Below are 21,441 nucleotides of genomic sequence, written 5' to 3'. Positions count from 1 at the left end.
AGCTATGTGGAGTACACGTACACGTATTGGTCTTTTGGTCTTGATAACCAGTATCGTAACAGTAGAATGCAGTGTTGACTTGTATGTGCAAAATCGGGTTCAGCGTGCCCCGTCTGTTTTGATTTGCTGGCTCCACAAGCATTCGGCAGCGCGCATCATCGTAAACTCATATTTATTTGGCACTTATCGGTATAAACAAGCTCAGTCGTACTGCTCCTCGTAGAGGCCATTTTAGTCTATATTCTTGAACCTATTTTTGAGACATTGCAAAACAAGGAACACCTGGAAGTGGTTCTAAGGCTTGTTTTGAGGATGCAGTGTCATAGGCTTCGACTTTAATTCACGATTGGACCTTTCTAGTTCACTGACAATCAAACATTTATGCCGCCCATGACTTCCAACTTGGACATTTGACCAACCACATGAAAAAATCTCTACTTCCGAATAAGCACAGAAAATAAACGCACCCCTTTTTGGGACAAGAGGCGTTTTGCTTCTTTGGCTTGACAGCCAAACAGGATGTTAAAGGCGCTCACGAACCTTAGGTAGGAGAAAATATTCAGTTGATCTTGCTTTCCGCTGCTTTGATTAGAGTTGAAAGGGGGTTTGCGTGCGCATGTACACTAAGCACATCGTGTAAAACACACCTGTTCGAGAGCTGCAGGGCATTGGAAATATCTGCAAACTGTTCAGGCACTATCTTTGCTTTGGCCTTATGAAGCTAATCTGGCGCGAACTTTGATTTCTTCGTGTTCCGGCAGCTCCAATCTTCTTACCATTTTCTCCACCGTATTGGCCACGGTACAGAAACGACAGCTACATGGTGTTATTTCTCTGTGTTTCATTTCGCTGCGGTCATTCTTCGCGTTGGCTCATACGACGCCGGAAGGTAAACTCGGCAGTATATTGCGGGGACATTCGTCGATGCTTTATTTTTCTAATTGACTACAGTCCTTGCCTGCCAGATTTCTTGTAAAACTTCTTGTTTTTTGCCCACATCTTCCGTTTGAGGTGGGAAATATGCAAAAGGCAGGAACCAGACTTCCTTGACAGCTTTACTTACTCCATGCCCGGGTAAGATTGTATTCTTTCTTTTGTTCGCCAGAGCGTGGCAAGATTACGTGTATGTTTCTGCTATGTTGCTGGAAAACAACACAAGTAACCCCGTTGGATATACAACACGGTTTGTTTAAATGGCGACTCAACAAGTCGTGGCGATTCCTGCACTTCATGCATTCATGCACGTATTCTACCACTCGCGGAGCGGCTACGGGCGCAATGGCTTATTCATTAGGTTAAGTAACCAACCGGAAGACGGGTGACTTGGTGGCAAATGATAAAAGACCTCTTAAAACCTTGTTACGTTCTTTATGCACTTACTGAACTTGCCCAGTCTTTTGTCCTATAAGTAATTGCCGACCTTCCCGGCCTTAGAATTGCTATAGCAATTGGCTAAAATGATCGAATGAACCTAAAATAAAAATCAGTGTTAACCTGAAGGATCCTTATTCATACGAAAATATTGAATGGAAGTCTTTTTATGCAACCAGAATATCTGTGATCTACATTAATATTATGGATATAATCCTGTCTGCAGTAGCAAGCAGAACAAATTATGAATCCTTCGGGGTAGTAAGTGCCTTCTCCCATACGCTTCTGCAGGGAATTTTTTATTGTTTTTATAACCCGCTGCGGTAGCTCAGTTGCTAAGGCGTTGCGCTACTGAGCTCAAGTACGCGGCCGCGGTGACTGCTTTTGTAATTAGACGCGAAAAGCAAAAACACCCGTGTGTTAGAGGTTTCGGCGCACGTTAAAGATCCCCAGGCGGTAAAATTTATTCCGGAACCGTCCACTACGGTGCACCTTATCGCCTCACCTGTGTAGCATCGGCGCGTTAAACCTTGCAATCAATCAATCAATCAATCAATCAATCAATCAATCAATCAATCAATCAATCAATCAATCAATCAACAATCAATCAAAAATCAAATACATAAAAATTATAATTATTTGATTATTTAATTAATCGATAAATCAAACAATCCATCAATCAATCAATCAAATTCTTTTTATACGTGAACTCTGATATTGGGTGGTACGACCCTCTATAATTTGTTAACAACATAAAAACATTGCAATTGTTTGCACTGGTATGCGTCTAGTCTTGCATTCAGGCCCACGAGACTAGAACCTTGGGGAAACATCCCTACGCAGTGTACAAAAAGCGCCACCTGAAAACAATGTAAAGCGGTTTGAATGAACAAAGCTTCGAAGTTTAACACTAGTGCTTAGAAAGAACTCAGATGGTAACCAGAAAATGTTAGGTGTATAACCACCGCAGCGGCGCTTTTTATTTTATTTGAAATTATTATTTATTTTCCAGACAAATGTGGCTTGGGCACCTAGAGAGAACGGGTATGTCATTTGAAATGCTGTTACTCGAAAAACTGTCTTGTGGCTTGAAATGGGCCGAACACGAAGGCTTTAGAGGACGCCTGTCTTAACTGCGCCCTGTTTAAGCAGAAACGCGTAAGAGGGCTTGTAATGGTGTTGAACACCAGAACAAAAACCCCACCTACGTGTTCTCTGAGGCCATACGGATGTGTCCGTTAGAATATAAAAAGACGCAAGCGCATAGGATATTATCATTCTATCTTCCTGCGAACAAATATGTAAAATTGCCAACCTCCTAAATATTTAAGGGCGTCAAAGTGTAAACTACGAGTGTCATATGCACACTTTGTCTGCTCCAGAACTTGGTTAACAACAATGGGCCGGACTGCTTATGTGCAATAAAATTCGGCGAACTATTTTGCGCACCTGGAACTTCCCTCCCTACCTGGGCTAGCAGAGTCTCCACAACTTGGCAGTGGCCATTGACAGCTGCGAAGTGTAGGGCCGCATATCCATGATCCTGTTGCTGAACGTCAACGAGGTCACCCCTTTTTGAGAGGATTTTCTCGGTCATCCTGCCGAAAACACCGAGTAAAAATGTAAACACCATAGCTTCACGTCTCAAAGCAAAATAAGTGATTTATTATAAGAATGAGAAAGCACACCCAACATATGTGACCATTTCGAACCACAAAACATTCATTTCTGTCAGAAAAACAACTGGGAGTTGCTAGTGGCACCCACTTTACGTAAAGGCAGGAGTACAGTTTAGACTCAAATCCTGCTTCATACAGGGTTGGTACTCTCCCAGCATGGAAGCTTCGAGACTGGCTAAACAAAATGGGCATTTTAGTCACCACAACTTGTAGTACTAGTATTACGTAAGACCCGTTGCGTCAAAACCTTAAAATCTATCTCCGGCGAGTTAACAAGTGTAGGTTTGTGAATAAGAACATTTAATTGAAACGCAGTTCCGAATAAATACACCATTTCTCGTCCAATGTAGTGTTTTATTCCTGTTGATTGTCACATGAAATTACACACAGAACTTGCTCATACTCTCCGAGCATATGTGATGGTGACAGCAGCAAAAATGCAACGGTCGTTCTTCATAATAAATGTTATATAAAAACGGTATGTCAGCAAATGGGGAGCACACAGCACAGTATTCTCGTGACGGTACTTTTAACGCTTTAACCGAAAACGCTTTACAGTCAAACCCGGCTATAAAGAACCCGGATAAAGCGAATTATGCTATATTTCAAACAAAAATATTTCAGTTACGGAAATACATGGGAAACATATTCCTTATAACGAAGTTCACATGCGATATATCGAACTCTGGTCGCCTAGAATGGGCGCCGAAATGAATGATCTCGGAGTGGTGATTGAGATGTAGATTGGCCGCGACCACTGAGCAAGAGCCGCGACTGAGACGCTGCGCCCCGGACGGAGCGATGTGACGCCCAGTACATTCCGTAATTATTTTCGACGTGCGGGCCTCGCGACGGAACCCACCCAGTCAGCGAGTCCGGACCAAGGCACCAGCATCGGTGTACTTTGGGAAGAGCTCAACAACGTTCCCGATGATGTCGCGAGCCAAATTCGTCCGACGCTTATAAAGAAGCGCGTTTGGCAGTCGATGGGCTCCGCCAATGCTTCTTGGATTTTTGAGGACGCGGACTCGAACTGCCGCAAACAATGTTTTGTGTAAGGAATGCTAGGCTAGTTGAAGCCGCCAAAACAAAATTGAAAACAAAAATCACCGCTTTTTTTATCAATGTTGCTAGTTAAGGTGGAAAGTAGCTTTATTACGTGCAATAAATGAATTATTTTGGTATGGTAATGGCTACTGTACTGTGTTCGTTCTGCATAAGCGGATGGCGGAGTTGGAGAGGGGGTGGGGCGCTACCGCGGAAAGCGAACTCGTAACAATAAGCTCGTTATAGGCGGGTTTGGCTATATCGAAATATTGGATATATCGAACTAATCGCTATGCATTTTGCAGTTCGCTATAAACGGGTTTGACTGTAGTACGCTGACAGGAATATTATCAGAAGATTTTGAGACTCAAATATGCAGCAAACTGAGGAATTTCTTGAGGGTTTAGTAAGACTATTACTATCATAAATGCTTCGATGGAACGCAGGTGAAGTAGAGAAAAGTCAATTTTCTTAGCTTCTATAAAGTGTACACCAGATGGCGGTAACAACATCGCGGCGGAACTTCGCCGCCATTAGACAGACGTCATGAAGGACCTTGCAAGTCAACGCTGCTATTAATGCCATTTGGCGGCCCCACAAGCTTTATTGCTCTTCATTTATTCCGAGATTCGTGAAAAGACGTCTTGAGAACGTTTGACAGAAGACAAACCTGTCGATCTTTGTATGGCAGGCTATATTTGCACACAATGTATGTACTATGGCTTGCCGTCCCACTTAGACAAATCGCTCGTGGCGTGCGTTGCGTGCCAGACTCAAGGAAGTAGAGCGTATGCTTGACGTTTTTCAAAAATGGTTTAGGAGGCATGTTGTGCATTAGCTATAAAGACCGCGCTGAATAAGCTGTGCCGAAATGATACAACAGATCGCACCGTACTTTAGTTACAGAAATCGTACTGATGGGTTCGAAATGGATTTACTCAGGCGTTCATTGGTGTGTCGCAAAAAGCACACTCGTGCTTCTCGTCTCCTAGTGGGAAAAAGAAGGAAATCGCAAATAGTGATGCAAATGCGTCGTAACACGTAGGGTTAGAATGTTCGATGGCCTGGCGTATCAGACCGTTGTCGACGTTGTGTAAGCTGCCCGATCTGTTTTCTCAACATAAAGCAAAAACCTGGTCGGAACTTTTGTTAATCTGCTGTTTATGTCTCTGGTGAAGTTTCGTTTTTGTCGTCAGGACACTGAGTAAGGTTCATTCATATTTAGTTTTTAAAGAGGGGATTCACATGGAAGGTAAGTTATATGAACTTTCTCTCGGCGCCCTGTTTTCGTGTCCACCCTTAGTGATGGCGCGCGTCTGTGTGCGCAGCTGGCACAAACACTGACGGCTGCCGTTGGCAGGGGCGCCAGTGGGAACGGGAAGAGTTTGTCTATGCTGCACAGACAATTCCCTAGGTCGCTGGTCGGGCAATGCTCGGAGCGCGTCTTGGAACTCGGTTTTGTAAACTTTTGGTGCCTTGCTCTTTTTTGTGCTGCTGCTGATGACGGACGCGGTTAGCCCGGCGGGTCCGAGGTCCTGGCTGGTCGTGGTGGCTGCTGCCCAAGCGCGCCTCGTTATTCCAACTTTAAACACAGGCAGTGCGAAACGTAATAGAATGTATCAACAGCGTATTGAAAGAGCGATGTTTGCACATGAAGCTCAAGTATTTCGCGAGAGCGAAGAAATCCCCACGAGGCCGCCGTAATGGAAGCGAAGCCACTTTCGAGGTTCCGCCTCGATGTGTCCGCCTCGAGGGTCCGCCTCGAATTACTCGAAGGCCCAAACGACATCTAACAAAGGCTTGATGTTATTGGATCAAAGATTAAGACTATGGAAGCATCAGCACTGGCTCTGAAAGATGCTGGTAAAACATTTTTGATCTTGAAAAAGTGTGCAAAGTTTACGGAATAGTTTTGACCTAGAGCATCGGAGTAGGAGGAATATCTTCTAGTATTTGGTATTCCTGAAAAAGATAAACGATCGATGATCTTAGGGAAAGCGTAATTATTGACATGTTTACGAAAATGCTGCCTTCATGAAACGACTGCATAGTAACTGGACGGAAAGAGCCAGCAGTGGTCGGCCTCGTCACGTCAATTTTAAAGCTTATTTATCATCGTGAAAACTCATTAACTCATCGTGAAAACTCATTATCATCGTGAAAACTCATATACTCATTAACTGTTCCTAGCTCCCAGCTTAAGGGTAGCCATGCCTTCATCTCGGAGGACCTTTCTGTGGCCACGCCGCTACAACAAAAGAAGGTTTTGGACAGCACACCTGAGCTTAAAAATTCTTGTCAAAATGTGAAATCGGTTCAGGACAAGGTTAGAATGGACAATGAGCTTTTTTAATTGGATTACGGTTCCGGTAAGATGGTTAATATCGGTAGCGAAAATAGCAAGCAGACCCTAACCAAACGACCGGGAATGAGGAAAGCAAACTCTTTGCAATGCTTACACTTGATGCATGCAGCATCCCAAATAAATCTTCCGACTTCGAAAGCGTCATAGTAACTTACAAATCTGATGTGACTATAATAACCGAAACTTGGCTACAATCTGGCGTTTGCGACAAAGAAGTGACACCTAAAGGTTATCGAAATTATTACAAAGACAGGGACTTGCGGGGCAATGGTGGTGCGATATTTTAGCTCGAATATGTTCGTGTGTGTAGACTGGCGGATATTCCGGGAATAGAGTGCTTCATTACAAAATTACAGCTAGACGAGCTAAGTTTACTTATAGGTACAATTTACCGCACACCTAATGCAAACCCCGACTTCTGTGATAAGCTCAATAAATTTTTGTGTACATGTAAACAGGATCCTACGAACTTGATCCGTGCAGGTGATCTCAATATCCCTTCATTTCACTACTACAGCGAATTTCCCGTACCCTTACTAGAGATGCCCACAGTATTGCTGACGTACTTCTATTTTACAACCTAATACAGCTGGTAAAAAAGCCCACACGCGTTCACGGCGATACTAAGACTATTATAGATTTGTTTCTTGTGAACATTAGTGTTCGTAAATCGCATCCTCGTGCACTTTGTTGATGGCATATCTGACCAAAATATGATATGTTTGGCCCCACTCCTAGATTGAACTACAAAATAAAAGAAGAAACATGTCTGTTCCCAGTGTTCTCACAAGCTTCCCACGTTAACAGACTTGATGTTCTGGGGAGACGTTTTATGAATTCGTTTTTTTCTTTTGAGAACTGTGTGTGTTCGGCAGATTATTTGTGGCGTGTTTTAAGAATGTTGTTTTCTAGTGTATAGAAGACTGTACCAAATAAGTTGTAAAAGATGAAAACCTGTGGACGACAAGGGAAGTAGTCTTCCTCAGTCGCAAAGCAAAAAGGATAACGAAGCGGTGCGCGCAATGCTCTTCCCCTCCAAATATGAATAAGCTTGCTGCTCTGCGTTCGATCTTAGCGACAGTATCGAGAAGGCCAGAGAGTACTACTATGGTGTATCAATAACTATTTTCTGTTATCATCACCTACGAAATTCAGGTGATATTTTCTTTAAATAAAGCGCTTTTTTTAGTGTTGATAATAACAATAAAACAATTACAGACCAGACTACCATTGCCGAGATTTTCAATTGTTTTTTGCTTCAACTTTTACAAGATATGTATGCAAGAAACGAAGTTCTTCTATTCATGGAGAGCATCCCTCCTAATGGTAGTATTGAAATATCTGGACGGGGCAAATTGGCACTATTGCTCAACATTGCTGACTATTGCTGACTATTGACGTTGCAAGAACGCAGGCATAAATGCTTTACTGAATACATTTATTGTACTGTAAGTAGACTTGTGTCAAATACCTTTGAAATATATTTAATAAATCGCTTACTGAATGGGAAATTCGAATAAACTTAAAAGTGTCAAAATTAGTCCCTACAACTAAAAATAATGACACCAGGTCAGTTCCTTGCTACATGCCTATTTTGTTATTCTGCACTTGCGGAAACATTTCTGAACATAGTTTTTTCAAACACATGTCGCTTTTCTTGAAAAGCCATGTGAATTTGTGAATTTCACAATGGCTTCCGGAAAGGCCCTTCAAGAACCGCGCACTTACAGGAAACTGTTCATGACTTCGCTGCAGTATTACATAAACAGGGGAAGATTGGCATCATATTCTGGATTTCGTAAAGCGTTTGAGCGCATATCTTACTATAGGATAGTTGTGAAACTTCAGTTTATTCTAAAAAACGACTTTTTGCTGCTTTGGAGAGCAGCTATCTTTCACACCAGTAACAAAGCGTAGACATTAAAGGTGTCCCCTCAAGTACGCAGCCAGTTTAGTCCGGTATTCCACATGGGTTCATCCTAGCGACATTATTTTTCCTAATCTTTATCAGCAATATACCGGATGCCCTGCCCGTAAAAGTCTGTTTATTCGGAGATGAATGCGTTTTATATCCAGAAGTGTGCAGCCCTGCTTACCAGACACTTTTAAACATATTGCTCCTAAGAATACAGCAATGATACACAAGAATACACAAATGAAAATTAACGGGCTAGAAACTGTGGCATGATCTTGGCGAGAACCTTTAAAATTTACGTTCTGCATCAAAGATCATGTGCTTGCAAGTGCGGTCCAAATCGACTATTTAGGTTTATCATTTCTTCCGATTTGAACTGGAACAAACATATCGCGCCCATAAAAACGAAAGTCATGCACAGTCTTGACTACCCGAGAAAAGCGTTACAAAAATACACGCAAGAAATAAAATTCCTAGCCTGTAAAACTTACGTTAGACCCATACCTGAGCACGTATCTATAGTTGGGGACCCTTACACCGAGTTGAACATCAATGAATCAAAAGTATTCAGAGCAAAGCTATTCGCTTCGTGCATAGTAACTACGGTTGGCGTATGTACTCTTGTTTATTTTTTGAAAAGCACGGGTAACCAAACTGAAACTAAGAAGATAGTACGAAAGACAGAAATATATGTATTTGCTTTATAACGACAAGCTAAGGATTAGTAGGAATGGTTATATTGGATCAGTTATTAGGCGTTCCATTCGTTCGCAACACTCTAAGAAGCTAAAGGAATGTTCGTGCAATACGGAGAGCTCTAAAAATTAATTCTATCCCTGTAGCGTACGCGAGTGGAATCGGTTTAAAGCTGACGCTATAGAATGCTGGGCAGTTAAATAATACATGACTGCTTTAAAAATATTATCTTGTGTATATTTCTTCTGTCCAACAACATTCCCGTTGCATATCTTGTAGTGTCCGTATCGAGTTGTCGCTTGATGCTCATTCTGTACAGTTGTGCTTTGTGGCTCTCGAAGGATTTCGTGGTTTAGCCCGCCGTGGTGGCGCAGTGGCTAAGGCGTTGTGCTGCTGAGCACGAGGTCGCGGGTTCAATTTCCGGCTGCGGCGTCCCGGCCGCTGCGACCGCTTTTCTGATGGAGGCCAAAAGAAAGACGCCCGTGTGTACGAGATTTCAGTGCACATTAAAGACCGTCAGGCGGTAAAAATAATGCAGAGGCCTCCGCTACCGCGCGCCTTATCGCCGGCGTTGCGTCGGCTAGTTCAAACCGACAATCAATCAAATCAATCAAGGTTTCGTGGTTTCCTCCCACTGGCGCTTAAACGTGCCTTCTTCTTTTTTTCCCTTTTTTTCAGGAAAGTTGTCACCTTCTTGTCGAATATATTTTTTCCTCACTTTGTCGAGTTCTGTTGGGATGAAATCGCTGTTCAAAGATGCCTGGTATCTTGGCGCATTGTACTGGGTGGGTACTTTTGTGCAAAGTTTTCTTTTTATGCGTGCGTGTGCAATACTGCGTTATAGCTTTTGCCTTCCGTTGGGAGCATTTTTTGTGTATTTGTTATATTGTTCCTACATTGATGTCACTGCACATAATCCTTTCTGAGTGAGGCATATTGCTACAGACGTCCTTCGCTTGTTCATGTCGCGTCTTTTTTGTTGTTTTTTACCGCCCCATCCTGCTAAGAACCTTGTAATAGAGGCCGCCAGTACCTTGTAAGTAAATAAATAAATAAATAAATAAATAATTAAATAAATAAAGGTTCGCCTATGAAAAATACCATTGCCCGTTATCTGTCTTTCATGTATTGCCGGGTTTAGGCCATGTATTCATAAATTATAGCATGAAAATTTGTCAGTGAAGCGATGAATGTCCGGACGTAGTGGTTGAAGTCGGATCTAAAGTGGGTTCGTAGTATTTCTTATTAGTCCTACAACCTTGCGTAGCGTGCTGTGTACCCGTAATGAGTGTTTGTCGTCGAACACTTCCAAGATTCTGTTGTACAGGACACCAGAGACGACAGTATGGTACGGCGCTGCTGTTGTGGGGTCCATGTTCTTCTCTTGCTTCGAAGTTTCAAGCAAAATGCAATGGAATAGTGCCTAAAAGCACTATGCACAGCGAGGTTGCGTCATTCGAAGTAGTCGATTTTGACGATAAGCTCTTGGTTGGCAAGCTGTGGTGCAGCAGTGTCTCTTTCCGTCACGATAACATAGGGGTATGGCGTCTTCATTGCACTCCTTTGGCGGCGGGTAAACAAGGTCGCCTGATAGGCAGCTACAGTCCCACTATTTCGTCATGGATTTTTAAACGATTGCAATGTGGAATTCCTGCATGTGACTCTCGATCTCTAACGACGCCAGAGGGGCTTTTCTAATTAGCCAGGTAGCACAGCGTATTGTGGCCTGTAACACCTTAAGTGGCCTGCCGCAAACCTATTGGCAAAACTTATAAATGACCCATATTATTATGTCGAGGCGCTCTTGTTGCATGGCCAACTAGTTTGTTTTCGGATGAACCGCCGATGATGTAAGGGAGAACTTTTTCGAGGCCCTTCTGTTTTTGGATGGAGACATTACCGTAGCCTACATCATTGGCGGCTGTGTACATTTCAGCCTTCGCGTGTTCGCCGAAGTGTGAATGCACAGGGAGACGCCCAAGAGGATTTGGAAGCTAGCAGAAAACGTCATGCAGCTGTTGTTCGTAACAGAATTGAACCTTCTCTTTTGTCGCATGGTTGAGGGGTTCACCTTTTGCGGCGAAGTTTTCGACGATGCCCCAGTAACACGCGCACTGTCTGTAGAAAATTCTCGCCCCTGTTGTGTGCAATGGCCTCGGGAAATTCGCAACTACAGATGTTTTCGCTGGGCCAATCAGGACTTTCTCGGTGTTAATGCCGTTGCCCAAAAGCTTCACGAACTCCTGCACGAAGTGTAATGTTTTAGGTGCAGCGTTAATCTTGATTTATCGATTTCCGCAAGTACAGACTTTAACCAGGTGCACGTGTATATGCTAGGGGCGAACAGAACAACGTCACCGAGGTAGATGGGGAAGCTTGTCACTTTATTATGACTAGAGGAGTGCCAATAACACCTTGGAATATTGCTGGTTGCTTACACAGTCGAAATCCTTCAAACCGTAGTCTTTCCAGATTTATCAGCGCTGTCTTCTCTCGTTGTCTTGCGGCCACACAGATCGGGCAATATCCTCTTTTAAGGTTTATCAAAGAGAAGTACTTCGCCTTGCCGGGCGTCATCGATTCTTGAGAGGCATCAAACGTGTGTTTTTATGGTTTTGTTAAATCGTGCGTATTCGACACAGAACCTGAGAGTACCGTGTTTTTCCTTCGTAAGCACAACTGACGCCACCCAAGGGCTTTTCAGGGGTTGATGATATTGTTTCCAGCAAGTCGTGATCACTCTGTTGGTAATTGAAGAGATTTAAGGGAAATCTTCAAGGTGGAGTAAGTTTCGGTGAAGAAAAATTTGACATCCACCTGTATGCAGCGGCATCGCTACAACTGAAAGCTTTATGTGTTTCTCAGAAACTTCGCAGTTGAAGAAAAAACAATGCTTGCCCAGAATTCGAACCTGATACCACCGCATGCGTAGGGCAGTCGCTCTACCAAGTGGGCTAACAAGGAGGCCAGAAGTTTGTAGAACGAGAGCGAATTGCTCAGAAACTCGAAGTGGTGGACAGGTATTTCAGATCCGGAAGCCTGATATCCTTGACAAAGGGCAAAGGCTCTTGGAAACCGTGTGCGCAGTTAGCTTAAACGACATAGTTGGGGCTGCTTTTTATTATCAATGAATTATTACACAAACACACGCATTTAATGGACAGCCATAAGAAAACATCAAGGACAAGAGACACACAGCCTGCTCCTGGTTATCACAACAGGGGATACACTGGAAGTCCACGCTAAGACACTTACTCAACTCGGCAAGCACGTGTCCACCCCTTTAAACTGCACAAAAATTCTCATAAAGCTCATGTCCTTCGAAAAGAAGCCACTACGCGACAACGACAAAAGAAACGCTTTTACAAATCTCTGTTTTCAATTTATGAGCTGAGGGCTGCTTTAGGAACTTGGAAACCTTGAGCTCTAGCCGTAGACAACATTACATGCGCTTTGATACAACGCTTATACCCAGACACATGTAAAACAGTCCTTCACGTATACAACACATAATGGCTTTCGGGGCACGTTCTGAGGTCTTGGAGGGAGGCTATTGTAGGAGATTTTGTTAAGAAGGGGAAAGAACCTTCTTACCCTTCAAAGTGTTGGCCCATCGGCCTGACACACTGGACGTGCAAGTTACTCGAGAAGAGGATCTTTAGGAGACGTGTATTTTTTGAGTACATTGGTCTTCTTGAGAGCTGCCAGGAGGGCTTCAGGGCCAGGTGATTGAGTAACGATGAATCCCTGACCCTTCAATCGTACATCAGAATATCTTCGGCTGTAAACACCGTTGTGTAACAGTGTTTTTGACCTGAATAAGGCCTATTGCACCATTTAGTGCTAAGGGATCTTGATGGACCTGAAGCGTTTTGTTCAATCACGTAACATGATAAACACGCTACGCAGTTACCTGTCTGGGAGAAATTTCCCGTGTGAGTTTGAACTCCCGTGTGAGTTTGAACCCAGTTCTGTACCTTGTGCTCTGGGTTGCATGTGGCGCATTTCGAATAGTTTGTTCCAAGCCCTCTATGTTAAATGGCACAAATGGAGCCTAAAACATCAGCGAACCAACTTAGACCGGTTGTATGCTTTTTGAATCTTAGAAATGCCTCACCATCCACTTAAACCAGTTTTTACGATATATTCATATTTTGAAATTGTTTTAATTGACCGTCTGCTTATTCCCCCATCTCTTGCAGAGTAAGAAAGTAAGCTTCCGAGCTATCTATCCCCTTGATAGACACCATCACTACTTTTTCACGGACTTTCTAGCACCATAACATCTTCGCCATCTATCATGTGGTGTATATTTCAGAAATAATTCAGAAATATACATAACAGAAATATGGATGTATATTTCAGAGATATACATAGAAGAATTGTGTCTTAAACTGCGATTCTCCGGCATTTATTTTCTTTCTGGCAGAAATACATTTCCACCGAACTTAATACTTACGCATAATAAAGTGCCACCATTGTGTCCTGAGCTGTGCGTCAACCCACGTTAAATGTTTATGAAACCATAGAATAAAATACTAATATGTTCACGGCAAAGGCTTAGTCTAAACGTCTTGATTTTGATCATATCTTTCCAACTAGGTTTCTAAATCGTTATTTTTACTAATTCTGGGAGCGTTGTTCGGGCATCGGTGTCTGACATATTTTGCAGGAATCATGTAGTCGGTTATCTATTTATTGGGTTTATGTGCGTATATGAGGTAAAACTTCAACTAATAGCATGCCGGGTTCCAGGCCACTCTGGCGTCGCAGGAACTGAGTTTTCTGATAAAATCGCCACTGCTGCTGCACTTACAGATGCGTTAAAAATAGCGAAGGTACCCTACAACGACCTCAAGCCACATATCAGAGAACACCTGCATACAAAAGCACAAGCAGGCTGGAATCAACAGACAGACAACGAACTACACGTAATAAGGTCACACATGAAACGATACAACACTGACACACGGAACCGATACACAGATGTCCGCTTAGCCGTGTTGCGGATAGCAATGCACTCACATTGCTTAGAATGCATTCAGCCACATTCAATGCACTCAAATCTTCTCACGGAATCCTAAAGACAACTCGTAGCAGGTGTGGAGAGCCCCTAACCATATTTCCCATTTTAATACAATGCAAAAAACTGTACACAACACGACGCGAACACCTCCGAGAACTGCACAGGCGACATATACCACTACATTCGTCATCATTCTTACATGAATATCTTATAATTCTTGATAAGCAACTTATGAAGTACTTGTCAGAAAAATTTTCGAAGCTCAGAGCATATCGTGCATAATAAAAAAAACATCCTTTTTATGGTCTCAATATTATCGCAAGCCACTTATAAACCTTTAGACCGCGTTTATATAACCATGATTTGTCGCTCCTTGCCCTCGTTAGCCTTGCACCATAAAACCTTATTTTCTTCTCAATATCTAGCTATACATGAGAACAAGTACAATAATATAACAGGGTGGCACAGGATGTCTGAGCAGATCCAGACCAGGGGATAGAAATCCGGTGCAGCAAAGGAATGGCCTGCGGTTAACTCGTAAAGCCGTTGTTATTATTGATATGTAAGCTACGTCTAGGACAATGTTGATAAGTATGCATCAAAATCCAAAAAGCAAGATTGTGTCTAGATAGGCTTGCTCTTCCTAGGCTCTGGAAGAGGCCTAGCCATCAGCCAATTTAATAAACTAACCGTCCGTCAATATAATAGAGCAAGAGTATGAATCCCCCCAAAACATGCTTACTGGGCGAAATGCAATTTTAGAATTTGAGAAACGCCTCTTGCGGTCAAGTTGCAGCACATCAAAGCAAGCATTTAATACATACACGTAAATTCGTACAAGACCAACCAAAAAAAAAAGGAAATTCAAAATATCCACAAGCTTGTTCGCCATAATGATGCAGTGCCTCAATGGCAGGAAACAAAATAACAGGAAATAAAACAACCACAGCCTACTTGGAAAGTCGTTCAGTATATGTGTACTGTATACACTTCAGAAAATCTCGTCGTGTAAGTACGGAATCCCGCAAAACCATGAAGACATCAGGATAAAAAATTGTACACCAAGGTATTACATCGATTACATACCGTAATACAAATGAACTACCTTGGTCTGGTAAGAATCCGAAGAAGGAGATATCCTATTTGAATCTATAAAAAGGAATACCTTTGGGCTGGCCATGTAGGGAGACAATATCGCGACCGCCTCATCACCAGGATAACAGAGTGCATACCGTACAGCCAGTGTCAAAGAAAGAGAAGGCGATTAAACCGTGGAGGAAATGAAAAAAATTGGAGACAAAGAAGGGCTCTGCCTGGCTACAACCGACTGAGATCATTTGGAGTGGCATTCTTCCAGCAGTAGATCTAAATAGGCTCTTGAAAATAATTAGTGATGATGATGGTACTTTCTGGAATAATAAGTGTGTCAGGCAATCCGGCTCCTATTTCTGGTGGCATTGTCTTAAGGTGTGTGAGGTTTACAGTTGAGACAAAAGGCACTGGAAATACACTTTCGAGGACTTAATTTGATGTATTATATGTTTCCTTGTAAAGTAAATTCAAGTGATGACGTAAACAACTAGATTAGGCAAAAGGGTTAGGATGTACACCCATGAGAATCTTACTTGCTTGAGTATGTGTCATTTAAAAGAAACTCGCGAGTATTTAAAGAAATTGTGGTAAATAAATTTTTCATAGCCACATGGCGTGTTTCTTTCTGCTCATGACATGCCTTATTCGAATAACCTCTACAATCAGCTTTTCAGTTAAAGTAGCTGAAATGTAAATATTGAAATATTGTTATTTTTGCAAGAAACAGGGATACAGGGCACTTCTGTATTGTCCGCTCGGGGCAAGGCAGTATCCAGTAGCCAGAACCCGAGTTTTGGAACTCATTTCTTTCAAAATTTTTTGCATATGATAAATGATTTTTGTAAAGGTGACCGATAATGTTCTTAAGATCTATCAAAACTTACGTGGTGTCACCTTTCATGGCGGCCATGTGGAGGGCGTTGAGTCCATATTTGTTGGTGACAGTAAAATCTATATTCGGAAGCTCGACGAGCTCATTGAAAATCCCAACATTTGTATTTGCAATGGCGACATGTAGGGCAGTATTTCCAATGTCGTCCTGGAGAAACAAGGAATGAGGAATTATTTATTGAAAACAGCACTCCCAAGAATAATTAAATAGGCTACTTGGGAAATGATATTTCTGATATTCAGGTGACTTAAAAATACTTCCGAAGTGTGTACTAAGCCCCGCAAGGCATGAATCTTTAGAAGCTGCACGATTTCTTTCCACGTGAGCACTGAGGAACACATCACCACAAATTTGTACACGTATAAAATTTTTATTTAGATGAGGCGTTTTTTTCGAAAAGACACTTCAAGAATCCGAAAGTAAGTCACATTAAACTTCAGTGACAAGAAAATTTCCGCAATTTCATGTAAAAAGAGGTGGCAAGAAAATACGTGAGAGAGCGGCCCGAAAACGTGCAGGCAGATAGTAGGTATTATTGAAAATAAGGCAGATCTTGCATTGCTTTTGGGTTGACTATTTTCAGAAATTTTGTTTTTGCTTTACTAAGCTGGATTATGATGAATTCACATGGCAATTAGGAGATCAGCGAGAGATGTGTCTCCAGGCGACGAAGACGTGGTCGACTAAACAAGAGAATGAAATGAAACTGAGAGATGTGTAACAATTATTTGATCTCGTCTCCCCCGTCCCTACTTAGTAAAACCTCGTTATATAAGTGCTTTCACTCCCATATTTATTAAATTAACACTTAAATAAATAGCCGTCGCCTACAAGCCCTGGGTTGTACCGTACCTGCCTCACCCCTGTGAGGGTAAGATCCATTTCATTACGTTGAAGAACAACAAGATATAAGCAGCCTTTTTGGGAAGTGTTTGGGAAATTCATGGCAAGGCAATGAAATGAAAAACTTGCTGACTTTGTTAGAGCCTTCAAGCGTGCCCCAAAAAAGTATCCGACGGCAGAATCCGAAAAAAGTTGCTAATGGTGCCAAGAAGGGTTATCTGCCCGCGATGTGCAGTGGTACTGTTCCCGGAGCCCTGTTGCAGAGGGTTTAATGCCTTTGCTGGCAAAAATAAATCGCACAATTCTTAAAAGTCAATTTGAATGATGTTTGTTCTGAGAATTTAGCATCAACTGGAGTGTTTCTATTTGTTATGAGCCAAATCCAAACTGATCATTCCAAGATTGCTCCGATTCTCCGCAAAAGTTTTAGTTAATTGTGGCCATAAACTTCCGGTAGCTGGAATTAATAACATTTTACATAATAGCTTTGACAGTGCAGCATTTAGGTCCGATAACAAAACTACTTATTTCCTAAATTCGCTAGAGGTTGATTGGGCTCATTTTGAAAAAACTCCTGATATGTTCCGTCGTAGGTTTGCACTGTGGTAGTAATAGTCATCGTCATATGAATTGATATCGCCTTGTTCCTGATGCCAAGCATTACGTTCGCGGTGGTGCTTAATGGCAGCTGGGGCGCAGCGGCGGCGCGTACGTGCACGAAGCGTGCGGGACGTTCCTGGAGTCGTGCCGAGGTTCCGTGAAGTAGGTGTTCCGCCAGCTGTGGTTTTTTTAGTTGTTTGGCAATGCCAGGCGCTCCACGAGGTTTTGCAATTTTTGTTGTTGCTGCTGACGGGCACGCGCTGACGGGCACGCGCTGCATTTTCTTAGTAATAGGGAAAAAGCCCCTTTGGAGCAGGTGCTGATGGTGTCGCCTGCCGTCATCATCGTCGTGGTAATCGTCTCATGTAATCACGGTAATAAAACATAGGGTAACTTGTTTACGCCACGCGCTATTACCTAACGCGTATTAAAAAAACACCGGAACACTCGTTTACGCCTCGCGCTAGAGAAGTTCGTGCTTCAAAGACGACAGGCATTTACAGGAAAGCTCTATACCTGTAACTCCGAGCGGTTTCATCTCCGTTGAAAAAAAACGTGAAGGCGCGACGAATGCTTGCCCCGAATCACGCTTCACGTTTATAGAGATGTCACGGAATTTTTTTATCGCGTTACGCATTACACGCCACATAATATAATCAGCTACAACAGCTCCTCTGTTAAAAATTGTCCAAGTGGCAGTACATTCCCGACGTAGCGATAGGGGAGACTGGAATGGGGTCCACACATAAACAGTGAAAATGTAACGCACATGGGTATTTTCGGGCTAACACTAGCTATCAAGGACAAGCCTTTATATACGGTAAGAAAAAACCAAACTAACGGCCATGCGAATAAATACGGGCCATCTTGGGTAATAGAAATAAAACATAGAAAATGCCTGGTAATTATTTTGTCCCGCTTTCTGGAAATACCCAAGCATTTAGAATCGGATACATATTATATGCGACTGGGAACAACAGTGTAAGGAGACCATAAAAATGTCATTCATGATAGCGAGCATGCACCGCAATATGAGGAACTTTTGCACTCATCAAGGTTCTAGAAATGTGATTGCGGGAGCTACTTGACCTTCTTCCCAGCCTGAATTTAAATGCTGGAGGATTCATTGTATTTTAACAGATACTTTTGTGTTATGTACAAACTCAATCGGCGTGAGATATGTTCATCATAGCAATTATTTAGGTCGCACCTAATGGTAGTGCACCGAACTGGTTTCATGCAACAGCTTTTAGTTTCCATGTGGTACTTAGGCAGCTGCATTCAGCACCTCTTCAAAGTAATACACCTCATATATTTATCACTATAACAGACGTCAATGACAGGCACACGACCGACCGACCGACCGACTGACTGATACCGGAAGACTGGTACGAAACATCTCGACCTGCCAATTTCCCTTTCCAGGACTTCACAATAATAGAGCCGCAGGCACATCATTATAAAATCCTCTGCCTTAAGGTGGATATTATGTTTTGGCACACCCATGAATACATCGCTGAAATGTTGAGCTGTACAATAAGATTTTGCTGATATGTTATTAATTATTTTACTTACAAATACCACACAGGCACTTCTGCAGGGCATTGAGTAAGGGGCTGTCAAAGACAGGAGTAAAGTTTCGTGTTTTATGCAGGTAACCTAGAAGATGCCGATAAATATAAAAGCAAAACTTAAGCAATCGCATGCCGAAGTAAGCGCGAATCCATCCTAAAGTTTATAAAATCAAGTGGAAGTTACAGCTCACAGTACACAGGAGTTTCAAAAATACGCAGAATAGGTAACGATGCATCCAACATGATTCACTAAAAATGCTTGAGGATGTCAAACGAGTGATAAGAAAAAATTTGGCCAGACCTCGTGAACAAACACAAAAGTAAAGTGGAAGGAAGAAAGCAGAGCCCAAAAAGATAAAAATGTTTATGGCGCGTTGTTTTTGCCACAAGTGCGCAGAAAATGAGAGTATTAAAACAAGAAACAGATATGGAGTAATGCAACACTAAGTAGTGGGGGAAGAATATAAATCGGGGTAACATTCCCAAGTTTAAGAAAGATTACTCCACTACCTTAGATCCCTTGGCAACGAAGACACGTAAAAATAATTCGTTTTGCTGTACCTTATGCCAGAAGCTGCAAGGATTGATATGTCTATTTGATAAGAAGGATGAATGTTCACTGGGTAGTCTGGATATTTTAGTGTGTTTGGGATTTCATAAAAGAAGAGGAAAAAGCTTGCAGTGATTAACTAAACAACTAATTCGTAAAAGTACAGTGGACTATCGTTGAACGGAACCTCTAGGAACTGGGGAACTAGGTTCTGTTTATCAGGAGTTTCTGTTTAGAGGGAGAGTAGATCTAGCATCGTAGAGACCTCTTCACGTCGTTTGGAGATGGCGTACTTTGTCGCAAGCGCACTTTTTGTGAAGTGACCACTCTCGAAATCGTTGATTACCACCATATTTCTGGACCACGCAAGCCCATTGTGTGGTCTTGTCTGCGCTGCAATCATAAGATGGCTTCGCGACGAAATGTAGCACAGAACACCGCACCGAGTCGGTAACCACCGCACCAAGTACAAGAAAATCAGAAACTGGCGTAGGCGGAAACTGGAAAATATCCAGTGGGGGAACACTGGTGCGGACCGCGATTGCGCTGCGCTTGCCCAAAAAATTGCTGGTTCGAGTCTGTATTCGGTTCCGTTTCCGCGGGGGTCGAAGAAGATGAGTTTCGATTAACGAATTTTGTATTACTTTTGTTCAGTTTAAACTGTAGTCCTGCTAAACCAATTTCCGTTTATCGAGATTCCACTGTAGTTAAAAAGTTGTTTGACATTTGGATATGACCCACCCATTACCGGCGAATCTTAATTTGGCAAAATGTTTCTTCTATGAATTCTTCAATTTTCATGTGGCTCTCTGAATAGCTGATCAGTTTATGTGTGCAAAAAAGCAGAAATGCGGAACAACAAGGAAACATAAAAGAAATAAACTGGTTTTAAAGGATTCTTATTTTGCGAGGTCTTTTTTAAAAAAGTAGCGCGCGACCGGAGTGAGAAACAGTAGAATAAGTGCACAGAAACCCTGCTTGTTCATACAGCTTGAATTGTTGCGAGTAAATTCTTATCGAAAATAACAGGTAATACGATCGACACTTTTACACTTCCTCGCCTGATACGGTAAACATATCGTTTTATTAGGATCGCTGAATTTATGGAGCCAGTATTTCACAACGAACTGGTTTTTCGTGATAGAGGGAAATAATCTCAAAGCAAAATCGCGAAGTCTACGTGGGTTACCCATAAAACCTGTATTAAGAATATTTTAAGTTTTGGTAAAAGACACTTTGTTGCTTATTTATTATTTCTTTTTGGAAAAATGGTGCTTACACAATTGGTAAAAAGAATTTATTTCTGGATTCCGTGCGATGAAGAAGCAATAAATGAGCTGAATTTTTGCAATACTCCCCTGACACACTAGAGATGGTGAAGATCGGTCAAGCACCAAGTGCTGGACCGATATTTTTGTGCATTTATGAAGTCATTGGTATAGTGCATAGCGTCTAAATGGCCATGGTTTTTGCATTAGAGGCCTAACGGATAATTGCTAGCGTATCTCCTTCATAAGGTGAAAACACCACCAAAAATTAACCTTTAGCCGCCGCTGCCATGTAACTATGGCACCTGTTTCCGCTTTTCCTCCCGCATGCTTTTTTCTCTACAAGCAACTGCCGTGATTATTGGAATGAAGTTTTGCTTGTAATATGGCATTTACAATGCCTGGGCGGACTGATTCAACCGGCTGCGACTTTTTGAGGCTGTTGAATGAATCACCTTTTGTGTATATGCCAAAGAAGTTCTCCTAGTTATACGTCTGAAAAAAAAAGTGAAATCTTTTGCCC

At 42.3% G+C, this 21,441-nt stretch overlaps 1 protein-coding gene across 4 annotated transcripts in view; it reads right to left on the bottom strand.

The window, feature by feature from the left end:
- Positions 1-21,441, bottom strand: part of LOC144147061 (uncharacterized) — a 429,195-nt gene that overhangs the window by 95,024 nt on the left and 312,730 nt on the right. For all 4 annotated transcript variants that reach the window (XM_077679096.1, XM_077679095.1, XM_077679098.1 and 1 more), the window contains exons 13-14: positions 16,076-16,230; positions 2,840-2,969 (exon numbers count right to left, since the gene is read on the bottom strand). In XM_077679096.1, coding sequence (XP_077535222.1) covers positions 2,840-2,969; positions 16,076-16,230 — 285 coding nt within the window. The remainder of the gene's footprint in view (positions 1-2,839; positions 2,970-16,075; positions 16,231-21,441) is intronic.

The sequence above is a fragment of the Haemaphysalis longicornis genome, unplaced genomic scaffold (genome assembly GCF_048455015.1).
Source record: "Haemaphysalis longicornis isolate Haplotype H1 unplaced genomic scaffold, Haemaphysalis longicornis Haplotype H1 scaffold_7, whole genome shotgun sequence".
Lineage (NCBI taxonomy): Eukaryota > Metazoa > Arthropoda > Arachnida > Ixodida > Ixodidae > Haemaphysalis > Haemaphysalis longicornis.
This window is presented reverse-complemented; position numbering and strand designations above follow the sequence as displayed.